General features: G+C 40.5%; 1 protein-coding gene across 1 annotated transcript in view; it reads left to right on the forward strand.

The window, feature by feature from the left end:
* NDNF (neuron derived neurotrophic factor) overlaps positions 1 to 13,780 on the forward strand; it is a 68,009-nt gene extending 54,229 nt beyond the window's left edge. Inside the window, exons 2-4 of the mRNA XM_063458249.1 lie at positions 5,515 to 5,703; positions 8,703 to 8,827; positions 10,684 to 13,780. Of these exons, the coding sequence (XP_063314319.1) occupies positions 5,516 to 5,703; positions 8,703 to 8,827; positions 10,684 to 12,083 (1,713 nt within the window). The 5' untranslated portion in view covers position 5,515 and the 3' untranslated portion in view covers positions 12,084 to 13,780. The remainder of the gene's footprint in view (positions 1 to 5,514; positions 5,704 to 8,702; positions 8,828 to 10,683) is intronic.
* Positions 13,781 to 14,511: the final 731 nt, after the last annotated feature.

Here is a 14,511-nt window from a genome sequence, read left to right on the forward strand (position 1 = left end):
GATTAGTGCCACGAATAATACTAGATTGCCTATTTACAACCAGATGAGGATGATGATGGGCTCTAGCTGCAGTCTGGCACCACTGGTCTGGTGTAGAACAGGATCTCTGGAGGCTGTTTGTAACTGTGGTCACAAAAATCAATGTTCTGGGAGAACGGGAAGCAGCTCCCTTTTTTGGGGGCCCTTTACACAGCTCAGGGTCCACCTTCATGTTCCACCAATGAGTTTGTTCACAGGGGGTGGAGTGTGTAGGGGATGTCCTGATATGTGTGTAAGAAATGCATTGTGTGAATCTGCGTTTGTATGTGTAAGGGCTGCAAGGTGTGTTTCTGTGTATGTACGGGATGCAGTGTGTGCGTCTGTAAGGGGTGCATTGAGTGTGTGTAAGGAATGCATTGTGTGTTTCTGTGTGTGTAAGAGATGCAGGATTGTGTGTGTGTGTGTGATGGATGTCAATCTCTTTCTCCCCCTCCCTCCCTTGTCACTCTCTTTCTCCCCCCTCCCTCCCTTGTCACTCTATTTTCCCCCCCTCCCTCCCTTGTCACTCTATTTTCCCCCCTCCCTCCCTTGTCACTCTATTTTTCCCCCCTCCCTCCCTTGTCACTCTCTTTCTCCTCCTCCCTCCCTTGTCACTCTCTTTCTCCCCCCTCCCTTGTCACTTTATTCCCCCTTCCCTCCCTCGTCATTCTCTTTCCCCCTTCCCTCCCTTGTCACTCTCTTTCTCCCCCCCTCCCCACTCTTTCTCACCCCTCCCTCCCCACTCTCTTTCTCCCCCCTCCCTCCCTCCCCACTCTCTTTCTCCCCCTCCCCTTCTCCCCCTCCCTCCCTCCCTCCCCACTCTCTTTCTCCCCCTCCCCACTCTTTCTCCCCCTCCCCACTCTCCACTCTTTCTCCCCCTCCCCACTCTCCACTCTTTCTCCCCCTCCCCACTCTCTTTCTCCCTCCCCCCACTCTTTCTCCCGCCCCCCTTCTCCCCCTCCCTCCCTCCCCACTCTCTTTCTCCCCCCTCCCCTTCTCCCCTTCCCTCCCTCCCCACTCTCTTTCTCACCCCCTCCCCACTCTCCACTCTTTCTCCCCCTCCCCACTCTCTTTCTCCCCCTCCCCACTCTCCACTCTTTCTCCCCCTCTCCACTCTCCACTCTTTCTCCCCCTCCCCACTCTCTTTCTCCCTCCCCCCTTCTCCCCCTCCCTCCCTCCCCACTCTCGTTCTCCCCCTCCCTCCCTTGTCACTCTCTTTCTCCTCCTCCCCCTCCCCACTCTCTTTCTCCCCCTCTCCACTCTCTTTCTCCCCCTCTCCTCTCTCTTTCTCCCCCTCTCCACTCTCTTTCTCCCCCTCCCCACTCTCTCTTTCTCCCCCTCTCCACTGTCCACTCTCTTTTTCCCCCCCTCCCCACTCTCTTTCTCCCCCCTCCCTCCTCCCCACTCTCTTTCTCCCCCCACCTCTATTGTAGCGTGGCCGAGCTCTGTATGGTCCGCGGGTACAGGGAGCTTTTGTTTCCTGTACCCGGCCGGACTAACAGGAAGTGCACACTCAGTGTGCACTTCCTGTTAGTCCGGCCGGGTACAGGAGACAGATGCTCCCTGTACCCGCAGACCATACAGGGCTCGGCCATGCTACAGTGAGGGATTGACAGGAGGGAGCGCTGAGCGCTTTCCTCCTGTCAGCCCCTCTCTTCATGCTGCGCCCGGGCGGTGCACCCTCTACAGAGCACTCGGGCGGCTAACAGGTAGCGCCGGCCCTGGAGGGGGGAGAAAGAGGGGAATCCCTTGAATCCATGGTGGTCATAGTGGAGGTGAATCCCTGGTGGTCGTAGTGGTGAGTTCACTGTCGCGAGATTTGAGCGTTGTCACAGTAGCCATGGCAACGCTCTGACCTTGCGAGAGGAACCCGGCGGAGCTGCAGGTTAGAGCTCCACCGGGTCCTCTCCCCTCCCTCTCTCCCTCCCCAACCGGAGGCCGCATGTGAGAGCCTGTGGGCCGGTGAGGGAGCTCTTTGATCTCCCTCACCGGCCCATGAAGGCACACAGCAGGGCCGGTGCCCTTCGATAGTGCCGGCTCTGCATGGGAAAACAGGGGAGATCCTGTAATCTCCCCTGTCGGCCTCGGCCATGGCAATCGCGGCCCAGCAGGCATTTGCCCGGTATGCCTGATGGCCAGTCCGGGCCTGCACCTGCCCTAATAATTGACCATAGTCCCAAAAGTACAGTTTCAGGTGAATCCCTGGTGGTCGTAGTGGTGAGTTCACTGTCGCGAGATTTGAGTGTTGTCACAGTAGCCATGGCAACGCTCTGACCTTGCGAGAGGAACCCGGCGGAGCTGCAGGTTAGAGCTCCACCGGGTCCTCTCCCCTTACACTCTCACTCCCCAACCGGAGGCCGCATGTGAGAGCCTGTGGGCCGGTGAGGGAGCTCTTTGATCTCCCTCACCGGCCCATGAAGGCACACAGCAGGGCCGGTGCCCTTCGATAGTGCCGGCTCTGCATGGGAAAACAGGGGAGATCCTGTAATCTCCCCTGTCGGCCTCGGCCCATGGCAATCGCGGCCCAGCAGGCATTTGCCCGGTATGCCCGATGGCCAGTCCGGGCCTGCACCTGCCCTAATAATTGACCATAGTCCCAAAAGTACAGTTTCAGGGGAATCTAACACTCTAGGCACTCTTACTGGCCAAGGAGTGGAGTAATAGGGTTACAGCATATTTTATACAGAGAGAGAAAAGATAGAGCTCCATCTGCAGCATCTGTCAATCACAATTTGACTCCAGCCAATGTCCGTAATCTATCCTTCCAAGATCCAAGGTGATAATATCAGCATCTAATCCACAACTAGTATTAATATACATGTAATCACTTATACTATTATTATTATTATATATCATTCTTAAGCATGTTTCAGCTACAGAGTGGTTGGAAAATGTGCTGTCAAAAGAAATCAATATACAATACGGGGGAAGCAAAGTTACCAGTAATTGAGATCGATAAGGGAAAATAAAGATTTTTTATGAACTATACATACATTTCTCTCATGTATTTTCGTATGAGTTGTGGTGCATGGATCCAGGCTAAGAAGTAAAATGTGTGTGTATTTTGTGTTATTCAGAATAGTAACATTTAAGATCCAGGTGCACTTGGAGTCAATTGTGGTCCTCAATGAAGAGTCCGAGAGAAAACAGTGAAAAATTTAATAATATATTCCATTCTTAAAAATTAGTCCAAAAAGGGCAGAATGAATACAATGTATGTGTTTCATACTTAACATGAGCATACTGGCATTATCATTTATATGGTGCAAAGATATTCTGCAGCGCTTTACATTCATAGAATGGGGATAATTGTCTGCAAGTACAGTGAGGGGAAAAAAATAACCAAGTGCTGATTTTGAACGTTTGCCCACTGACAAATAAATGAACAGTCTATAATTTTAATGGTAGTTGTATTTTAACAGTGACAGACAGAATAACAAAAAAAATAAAAAATTCAGAAAAACGCATGTCAAAAAAGTTATAAATTGATTTGCATGTCAATGATTGAAATAAGTATTTGACCACTTTGACTTGGTACTTGGTGGCAAAACCATTCACAGAGGTCAGACGTTTCTTGTAGTTGGCCACCAGGTTTGCACACATATCTGGAGGGATTTTGTCCCACTCCTCTTTGCAGATCCTCTCCAAGTCATTAAGGTTTCGAGGCTGACGTTTGGCAACTCAAACCTTCAGCTTCCTCCACAGATTTTCTATGGGATTAAGGTCTGGAGACTGGCTAGGCCACTCCAGGACCTTAACCCCTTAAGGACCAAACTTCTGGAATAAAAGGGAATCATGACATGTCACACATGGCATGTGTCCTTAAGGGGTTAATGTGCTTTTTCTTGAGCCACCCCTTTGTTGTGGGTCATTGTCATGCTAGAATACCTATCCACGACCCATTTTCAATGCCCTGGCTGAGGGAAGTAGGTTCTCACCCAAGATTTGACGGTACATGGTTCAGTCCATCGTCCCTTTGATACAGTGCAGTTGTCCTGTCCCCTTAGCAGAAAAACACACCCAAAGCATAATATTTCCATGTTTGACGGTGGGAATGGTGTTTTTGGGGTCAAAGGCAGCATTCCTCCTCCAAACACAGCGAGTTGAGATGAAGCCAAAGATATTGATTTTGGTCTCATCTGACCACACCACTTTCACACCGTTCTCCTCTGAATTATTCAGGTTTTCATTTGCAAACTTTAGACGGGCCTGTACATGTGCTTTCTTGAGCAGGGGGACCTTGCGGGCACTGCAGGACTTCAGTCCTTCACGGTGTAGTGTATTACCAATAGTTTTCTTGGTGACTATGGTCCCAGCTGCCTTAAAATCATTAACAAGATCCTCCCGTGTAGTTCTGGTCTAATTCCTGAGGTTTCTCAAGGTCAGTGAAACTCCACGAGGTGAGATCTTGCATGGAGCACCAGACCGAGGGAGACTGACCGTTATTTTGTGCTTCTTCCATTTGCAAATAATCACACCAACTGTTGTCACCTTCTCACCAAGCTGCTTGGCGATGGTCTTGTAGCCCATTCCAGCCTTGTGTAGCTCTACAATCTTGTCCCTGACATCCTTGGACAGCTCTTTGGCCATGCTGGAGAGTTTTGAATCTGATTGATTCATTGCTACTGTGGACAGGTGTCTTTTATACAGGTAACAAGCTGAGATTAGGAGCACTCCCTTTAAGAGAGTGCTCCTAATCTCAGCTCATTACCTGTATAAAATACTCTCCGCTCCTAATCTCAGCTCATTAGCTGTATAAAAAAACGAAATCTTGGTGACTGATAGGGGATCAAATACTTATTTCACTCATTGACATGCAAATCCATTTTTTACTTTTTTGACATACGATTTTCTGGATATTTTTGCTAGTGGACAAACGTTCAAAATCAGCAGGGGATCAAATACATTTTCCCTTACTGTAGTTGACATATACAATATTAAGAGAGACAAGAGTTGAAGATATTCCTACTCAAACAAGCTTACAATCTGAAACATCTGAGGAGCAGGTCCATAAAATATATTACTGGTGACCTCTCCTCCCCGTCAGACGTCAGCTCCCTAGTGGAGCGGAATGCGCATGTGCCGCAAGAGCCACGCGTGTATTCAAAAAGTCCATAGAAAAGCATTTCTCAATGCTTTGCGCGATGGATGCGAAATTCGCATCCAGCATCGCAGATGCGCCTCTAGTGGAAGACAGCCACTAGAGGCTGGATTAACCCCAAATGTAAACATAACAGTTTCTCTGAAACTGCTATGTTTGCATCTGAAGGGTTAAAACCTGAGGAACCTGGCACCCAGACCACTTCATTGAGCTGAAGTAGCCAGGGTGACTATAGTGTCCTTTTAAGGAAGTGAATCCCTATTAATCAAGTCTAACTCTTCATGCATTCTAACCATATAATTGGGGCTCGTTACAATTGTTAGTTTTGTTTGATGACCCTTATTGAAATAGACTAATTCCTTGATATTAATCTTTTTTAAATTGTGTTTCTACAGGATGTTGCCATCTTATTGGTATATTACATTACTTCTACTACCAGCCTGTGTGAACGTTCAGAAATTACCCACGAGGGATGAAGAATTATTTCAGATGCAGATTCGAGATAAAGCTCTTTTTCATGACTCATCTGTTGTTCCTGATGGAGCTGAAATCAGTGGCTATCTTTTCAGGGATAACCCTAAAAGGTAACAAAGCCGTAATATTTGCAATCAATGTACATATTACATTATACTCACATTAATATTATAGAGAGTAAAAAAAAAAAAGAAAAAAAAAGAATTCTGGGTAAAGTTTTGGAAACCTTGCTTCACAAATGTAATATTTCAAGTGTATTATAAACTATCTTTGGCTTGTCTTCTATGCAGTAACCATGAACTAGATTTACTAAAGGGCATTATCTTTTCGCAAACCATATTCTCATGAAGTCCCATTCATGAGCAGTCATGAATATTATTAGAAACATAGAAACATAGAATGTGATGGCAGATAAGAACCATTCGGCCCATCTAGTCTGCCCAGTTTTCTAAATACTTTCATTAGTCCCTGAGCTTATCTTATAGTTAGGATAGCCTTATGCCTATCCCACGCATGCTTAAACTCCTTTACTGTGTTAACCTCTACCACTTCAGCTGGAAGGCTTTTCCATGCATCCACTACCCTCTCAGTAAAGTAATACTTCCTGATATTATTTTTAAACCTTTGTCCCTCTAATTTAAGACTATGTCCTCTTGTTGTGGTAGTTTTTCTTCTTTTAAATATAGTCTCCTCCTTTACTGTGTTGATTCCCTTTATGTATTTAAATTTTTCTATCATATCCCCCCCGTCTCGTCTTTCCTTTCCATCTATACATGTTGAGATCCTTTAACCTTTCCTGGTAAGTTTTATCCTGCAATCCATGAACCAGTTTAGTAGCCCTTCTTTGAACTCTCTCTAAGGTATCAATATCCTTCTGAAGATACGGTCTCCAGTACTGCGTACAATGCTCCAAGTGAGGTCTCACCAGTGTTCTGTACAATGGCATGAGCACTTCCCTCTTTCTACTGCTAATACCTCTCCCTATACAACCAAGCATTCTGCTAGCATTTCCTGCTGCTCTGTTACATTGTCTGCCTACCTTTAAGTCATCAGAAATAATTACCCCTAAATCCCTTTCCTCAGATCCCTTTCCTCAAAAGTGTCCCCACTTTTATGGATAGGCACTTCTCTCACAGTCTTCCAACGTTTGGGTTAGTATCCAGACACCAAGGATTTGTTAATTAGGGTTGTGGCAGGTTTAGCTATTGCCGGCGCACTGAGCTTCAACAGCAATGCTGGGATTTGATCAGGTCCAGACTGGTTTTTCATTTTTAGATTATTAAGGTGTTTCTTAATGACACTATTAGGTTCAGGTCTAAAAATGAACTTGTCTATATTGGATATGTTTGCAAAATTAGTGGGGCCTGATCCACATTTGTAGTTTCAGAATGAGTGTCATTTATTAGCTCAGGGTGGTGGAGTAAAATAATTGTTAAACGCATTTGCTACATCTAACGGAAGTTGCAAGGTTTGGTTATCCACTTTGACACTGGAGGGTTGGGAGTGGATTGGGGGCGTTTGTAAGTTATTTATAACTTTCCAAAAGTTTCTAGGGTTTGATAGGTTATTGTTCAGATTTTCACAGAAATAATGGGACTTGGCAAATTTTGTTTGTTTTGTGCAATAAATGTTGCCATTGTCTATATGCACAATGATCATTCATAGAGCCAGCACGCTTGAACTTTGACCACAATGAATCCCGAAACTGGTACATTTGGATGATATCAGCAGTGATCCAATTCATATGTGCCCCTTTTACTCTCACCTTACACAGCGAGGCATGCAATTTCCAAACTTGTAGGAGTTGGGACTGAGAGAATTAAACTGCACAGTCTAGATCTGGGATAATGTTTAATCTGTGCCATGGGAGGTTCTTGGTGTAATTTAGAAAGGATTCAAGATTACATTTTTGAAGGATCTAGTAATATTAACCATGGGAGAGCATTTGGTAGCTTTTATTTTGTGCACGCAGTACACTAAGCAGTATAAAATGTCTTAAATAAAAGAAACATTTGCATTGTCACTGTCAGCATACCAAATGGCTTCATTCATGATTTTTTTATGAATGAAAATATTTGTGGCCACACATTTTCACCTCTGCTGTACAGGATCTCTTATAGAAAGCTATGAGTCCGCTTGTAAAAGTTACTTATGACTTGTAGGCCATAAATGCACATCTTGTACTACCACAGGTGAACAAAACCTCCCCTTTCTGACATCACCGAGCCAGAGTTACACTTATAGCTGCTGCACTGTTTTGTAAGTGGCTGTACTTAAAGTTAACAGAAAAGAGAAAGCTGTGTCCGCATTCTTGCACCATAAGTTATGCAAGGAGCAATGTATGCAACTAATTAAAATCGCTCATCGGGTTTTGGTGTATTGCAATGTGAAAAGAAAATTGAAGGCTGTGGGAACATTGGGGGGGACTGTTAATACTTACCTATCTGTACAACTCTTCCATGACAACGGTGGGACGTGAGAGACAGGCAGATCAAAAACACTCTGTATCCAATGATATTGCTTGTGTCATCTGAGCATTTTCACATGTGATTAGCTGTTACAGAGATAAAATGCAGAGATGGAGTGTAGATAGATGGCTACAATGCTGAGCCCTACAACTACATATTTAACCCCATGTCCACATTGTTCTCTATAGACTATTTTTGAGACGTGCTTATCACATCACTAGTTGAAGAGGAGTTACTACAAACTCACATATTGCTATCTTTCCATATTGTTAGGCAATGATAGTTTTGTGATATAACAGAGATTGAAATTGCCCTAATAGCAACTGAACCCTTCCACTCTTTTCTACACATATATATATATATGTTTTTAAGCCGCACTAGTTTATATTTTTAGTGCCCCTATTTCTGTAATCAATAAACGGTGACTTTCAACAGGAACTACTTTTTTTACATGATCTACATTTTTTTTTTTATTATTCACAATATTTTTACATTCTGTTAAACATTGCTTGATGACATGTCCATTACTGTGTTTATTTCTCTCTTGTTGGGAACATTCACATTGATTTTTGTGCCATTACATCGTATTTGGTGATAACTTTGGGTGTAATTTTCACAACCTTTGTGTTTGTCTTTTCTAGATATTTCTTTGTAGTGGAAGAAGATAATACCCCTTTATCAGTTATTGTCACACCATGTGATGCACCATTAGAATGGAAACTGACTCTACAAGAACTCCCAGAAGAGGCTAGCGGAGAAGGATCAGGTGATGAACTATATACTCAATATCCTGTCATACAGCAAAAGTCCCATACGACTAATCAGCTTAGACTGACCGCTGTTTTGTTTCTCCAAAATATTTAATATTTCGAATCAAGTTCTTTGATTTACTGTGTGATAAAGCAGAACTTGATAGATAGGTATTGTTAATTGATTTATTTATTTAATTTTTTTTTTTTTTAATAATGATATGTAAATGTTTGCATTTTAGATTACAAATGCTACCAAGTGCTACTAGGCTATTGTAGGCAGTGTACTCTCCCGTTAAATTAAATGGTTGAAATGGTTATCCAAAGATGAAAATCAGGGAAACTTGATTTGACTGCAAACTTACTTATTGTGTATGGCATTGTGCATGTAATAAAATATCTATACATTTGCTATTATGATTTTATTTTCTGGTAAACTTTAAATAGAGCAAATAAACTGTAAAGATAGTGGCTGCAGCTCATTTATCAGTGTGCTCCGGCTTTATTGATGTCACATAGTTACCATTGTGGCAACGTGGCAGTACGTAGATGACTACATAAAGGAAGAGACAACTGAAAATAAATAGATGGATTTATTTACACATGTACTGGCAGTTTACATTGTTTCAAACAAATATAATAGTTTCTGAAGGCTAACATTGTCCATATTTTATGCAAGACACTGATATCAGATTCAATGATGACATGGCTAGCATGTGATTTAAATGACCCTAACTTCCAGACCTACCTAAGGGTAACAATGAATCTGCATGCCAATCCCTGTGTTCATTTCAACTTCTGATGAGTCTAGGTACTTTAATAAGTCAGTATGTGAATTGAGATGAGTTATATTGTACCAGTTGAGAGACTACAGAATAAAACATTGAAGTGACTGTTTGCTTTTAAGGAAGATATTGTGATACAATTGCCCACAATCACTCACTGTTCCCACAGTAAGAGAAACATCATGATCTTCACGTAGGAGATCTTAACTAGATAGATCTCTCTGTGATGAATAGGCCAAATCAGTCTTTTGCACGCGGATAAAGACATAAAAGAAGTACATTCTTACTTCTGAAGGAAGAAGCCCACTAAATTTTTGATATACATTTTATTTAGTTAATCTAGTTTACTAAACATCAGACTAACTTATTACAAATGTGACAGGCCTGCTATTCAGAGGTCCACCTGTACACTACAAGTCCCTTGAAGTGGTCCTGATCGAAATTAAGTTTTTTAGTACTGGAAAAGCGCCATGACTCATAGACTTTGAACTTGATACTACCAGGATCAGAAATGACACTAGGCATTTCAAAAATGTGCCTCTGGGCCTTAAGGAGTTATTACTAATCCTTAATGTCAACAACAGTAGGATTGAGCATCCCATTCATAATATTGCTTCTAATAACTTGTAAAATTACCCGAAACATTTTGGTAGCTGTTAATGTTCCCATTAACTTCTTTTTTTTTTTTTTTCTTTTTTTTATTGAGTTTCCTTACACTTGGCTCTCTGGCACGTATTTTCTGATTGTATATATCCTGTAAATGTTCATGTACATACTTTTTATAGGAAACCCTAAACCTGTCTAGGATAGCCAGGTTATGTTACATTTTGACATTATATTGATTGTAGTTTTTTTCCCATTTTATCTGTGTGTGTGTGTGTGTGTGTGTGTATATATATATATATATATATATATATATATTAGCAAGTTGTACTAGTTTGTGGGCTTTCTGCTGATTCAAATATTCAAGCAGATGTTGAGCTGAAGTTATGATAATTAAACTTGGTCAGGCTTTCAAGTTGCAGACTTGCATTTCTGCAAAAATAACACATTCCATAACATTTTTTTTCTAATGTCTGAATTTGCAGGTGAACCTGAATCACTGGAGCAGCAAAAACAACAGATAATGAACGAAGAAGGCACTGAACTGTTCTCCTACAAAGGAAATGATGTGGAATATTTTGTGTCTTCAAGCTCCCCATCTGGCTTGTATCAACTGGAGTTAATTTCAACAGAAAAGGACACGCACTTCAAGGTTTATGCAACAACAACACCAGAGTCTGATCAGCCTTACCCAGAACTACCTTATGATCCTAGAGTCGATGTGACATCACTAGGTCGTACAACAGTAACACTGGCCTGGAAACCTACTCCCACTTCTTCGGCTTTGAAACTACCAATACAGTATTGTGTTGTCATCAACAAAGAACACAATTTTAAAAGTCTTTGTGCTGTTGAAGCTAAAATTAATACAGATGATGCATTCATGATGGCCCCAAAGCCTGGTTTAGATTTTAGTCCTTTTGATTTTTCCCACTTTGGCTTTCCTTCAGAGAATGATGCTGGAAAAGATCGTGGCTTCGGACCAAAAAGTTCTAACACAAAATTGTTAAGACAGATAACAACAAAACCCAAGGTGGATCTTCAGAAGTTTTGCATTGGAAACAAAAATATATTTACAGTATCTGACCTGAAGCCAGACACACAGTACTACTTTGATGTTTTTGCAATGAATACAGCCACCAATATGAGCACTGCCTATGTTGGTACCTTTGCTAAAACTAAAGAGGAAGCCAAGCAAAAAACAATAGAGTTGAAAGATGGAAAGGTCACCGATGTATTTATCAAGAGAAAAGGGGCCAAGTTTTTGCGATTCGCTCCTGTGTCTTCTCATCAAAAAGTCACATTCTCAGTTCATTCTTGCTTAGACACTATTCAAATCCAGGTAAGAAGAGATGGAAAGTTACTTTTGTCACAGAGTGTGGAAGGTGTACGACAGTTTCAGCTTAGAGGGAAACCCAAAGCAAAATATCTGATCAGACTCAAAGGAAGCAAAAAAGGTGCATCGATGCTAAAGATTTTGGCAACGTCAAAATTTAACAAACAGCCATTCCCATCTCTGCCTGAGGACACAAGAATCAAAGCCTTTGACAAACTTCGTACATGTTCTTCTGTCACAATAGCATGGCTTGGCACACAGGAAAGGAACAAATATTGTGTCTATAAAAAAGAAGTGGATGATGACTACAGTGAAGAGCAAAAGAAAAGGGAACAAAACCAATGCCAGGGCCCTGATACCCGGAAGAAATCAGAGAAGGTTCTCTGTAAATATTTCCACAGCCAGAATCTTCACAAAGCAGTCACCACAGAGACAATTAAGGGACTGCAATCTGGAAAATCTTACTTGTTGGATGTTTATGTCATGGGTCACGGAGGCCACTCAGTCAAATATCAAAGCAAAGTAGTAAAAACAAGAAAGTTCTGTTAGAATCCTTATGAACTGTTATGTGAAACATATCCTACAGTGAGAAGACTGACTGTGTCCAGCTCAGCCATGGTGACTTGACATGTACTTAGAACAGTGTAGAGAGATATCTTGTATACTTCTTGCTCTGTTTGAAAGTGGTTGCTAGTAAGTGCTAAGCTTGCTGCTTCCATGAAAGTATCAGATGGAGTGACATTTTACATCCCCCTGTGCACCAGATCAGAGGCAAACTACTTAAAGTGATGATAATAATGGCAGGAATTGGAAAAATGCAAGATATATCAAACCCATTCTCATGTTCTTCACCACAACATTTAAATTATTTCAAGACATCATAAAAAATCATGGCAAGTCACAAGGCTGTCTTCCTACTTACATAAATACTATCTAGAAGTGATAGACTATCTGTAAATTATTTTAAAAAGTCTTGTTTTTGTTTTAAATGTTTATGTCTTATGACTGTAAAGTATCAGATCATTCCCTACTGCATACAGATTATATTGAGTAACCTTTTGTTGTGCCACATCGGTGTGCAACCCAACTCAGGTCGCACAGTCCTTTGCACTCAGAAGGGTTAACTGGACTCTATTCTTGTTCATTCCTTGAATATTGTACATTCTTACTAGGCTGAATTATTTTTTAAATATGTATTGTATGTATAAAGTTGTCACACATATATTCCTGTACATATAAAATTAAAAATATGAGATTATATATTTCTTCTGTTTACTCAGTGTTTAAATAATAAATCAAGGACATGTGACCTTTGTATGTAAACCATATTTTTGTGTTTTTTTTTTTTTTTTATTATAATTTTTTTTTCTCTGTCTGCTGCTACCTGTGTGAATGTATATTGATAGACAGGGAGAATAATTTGACTCCCTGGGGAAGAGCAAAATTAAAATAGAGAAAAAATATATAAGAACCTATAGCACACACTTATTATCAGCACTATACTTATCTTTCTTTACAATATATGCTCTATTCAATAAACAACATTCTAGTTATCTGATGCATAAATTAAACATTTAAGGTAAAATAGGCAATTTGAATAACATTCTTCAAGGGATTTTTTATTTTATTTTTTTTACTCACTTTGCATTTTTGTTCTAACTTTGGCAAGTAAGTTCTCAAGTCACCATATTAATGTGATATTCCTCAGTGCTGTGTTGTGCTGCTTAAAGCAAATCCTGATTTGCAGTTTAAATTGGATCTCTAATAATACATGCCTTAGTAGAAGAGAAGTGTTAGTGACCTTGCAAGTGGCAGAAGTATATTTGCAGCTATGTTAGCTACAATGCAGGAGAGTACATTCTTTGGATGGCTTGTTCCTTAAAATTGATTCATCGTAATTAATCTACCCGTTGTCAGTTTAAGATAAATATAAAAGTTCAAAATTTCCAGCTATGGTATTGTTAAAAATTAAGTGTTGTTAATAACACTGTCTGGCTTGTGTATTATAAATGCGATATACAAAAATTATCACTTGTATGCTGTTAACACAAAATATCAGAATTTAATTCAATATTAAAAAAAAGTTTTAATCTGAAATAGTTAATTGATGGTTTAAAAATATCATGCATTTGTACTCCTAGAATGTAAGATTGTATTCGTCTACAAAAGCAAATGTTTTCATTCCCTCAAACTGTGTTCTCCTAACGCCACCTGATGGATATAATAAATATTAATTTTCACACAAATATGATATTCTTTTGTTTACTACGGGTGCACATTATGTGATGACACCTTGATATGCACTTGTTAATACCAAAGAAAACCCTGATATGGCTCTGAAATCACAGTCATGGTGAATTTAATTTCAGAAACACACAATGACCGGGTTATTATTGATAAGGAATAAGCATATGCAAAGAAAGTAACCCATTTTGAGTCTTGAATAATACAAATGGGATATATTTTTCCATCCTCCATTTGCTTATGATTTTATGGGTTATGATATATACATTTTATACCATATAGAAATTAAAATTCTTTCTGTGCAAATCTCTACTAAATATGTAGCGTGTTTTATCCTTCTTTGCATGCCTTTTATTTGGGGAAAAAAGTCAACTTTGCAACAGATATGCAAAATGTTGAGTGAAATAAATTACCTAAAAAAAAATGACAGCCCACAAATGTAAGCGTGACCATTGCAACCGAATTACTATGATCAGCTCTACAGAAATCCTATTTATTTATCATAACATTATGGTAATCACCAACACAAAAGGTTATTCACTGCATTCCAAACTGTAGGAAATTATCATTAAATTAGCAAGGTTATGGCTAAATTAGGCAAAAAATGATCTCTGGAAAAATTCTCTAACTCCGCTATCGTCACAGTTGGCTATTTTAGCTTTAGTTTTAACATTCAAATTATATTTCGGTGTTTATGGAATTACCCTTCCTATATTCTATGTTTCCTATATTG

The sequence above is a fragment of the Pelobates fuscus genome, chromosome 6, assembly GCF_036172605.1.
Source record: "Pelobates fuscus isolate aPelFus1 chromosome 6, aPelFus1.pri, whole genome shotgun sequence".
In the NCBI taxonomy this organism is placed as follows: Eukaryota; Metazoa; Chordata; class Amphibia; order Anura; family Pelobatidae; genus Pelobates; species Pelobates fuscus.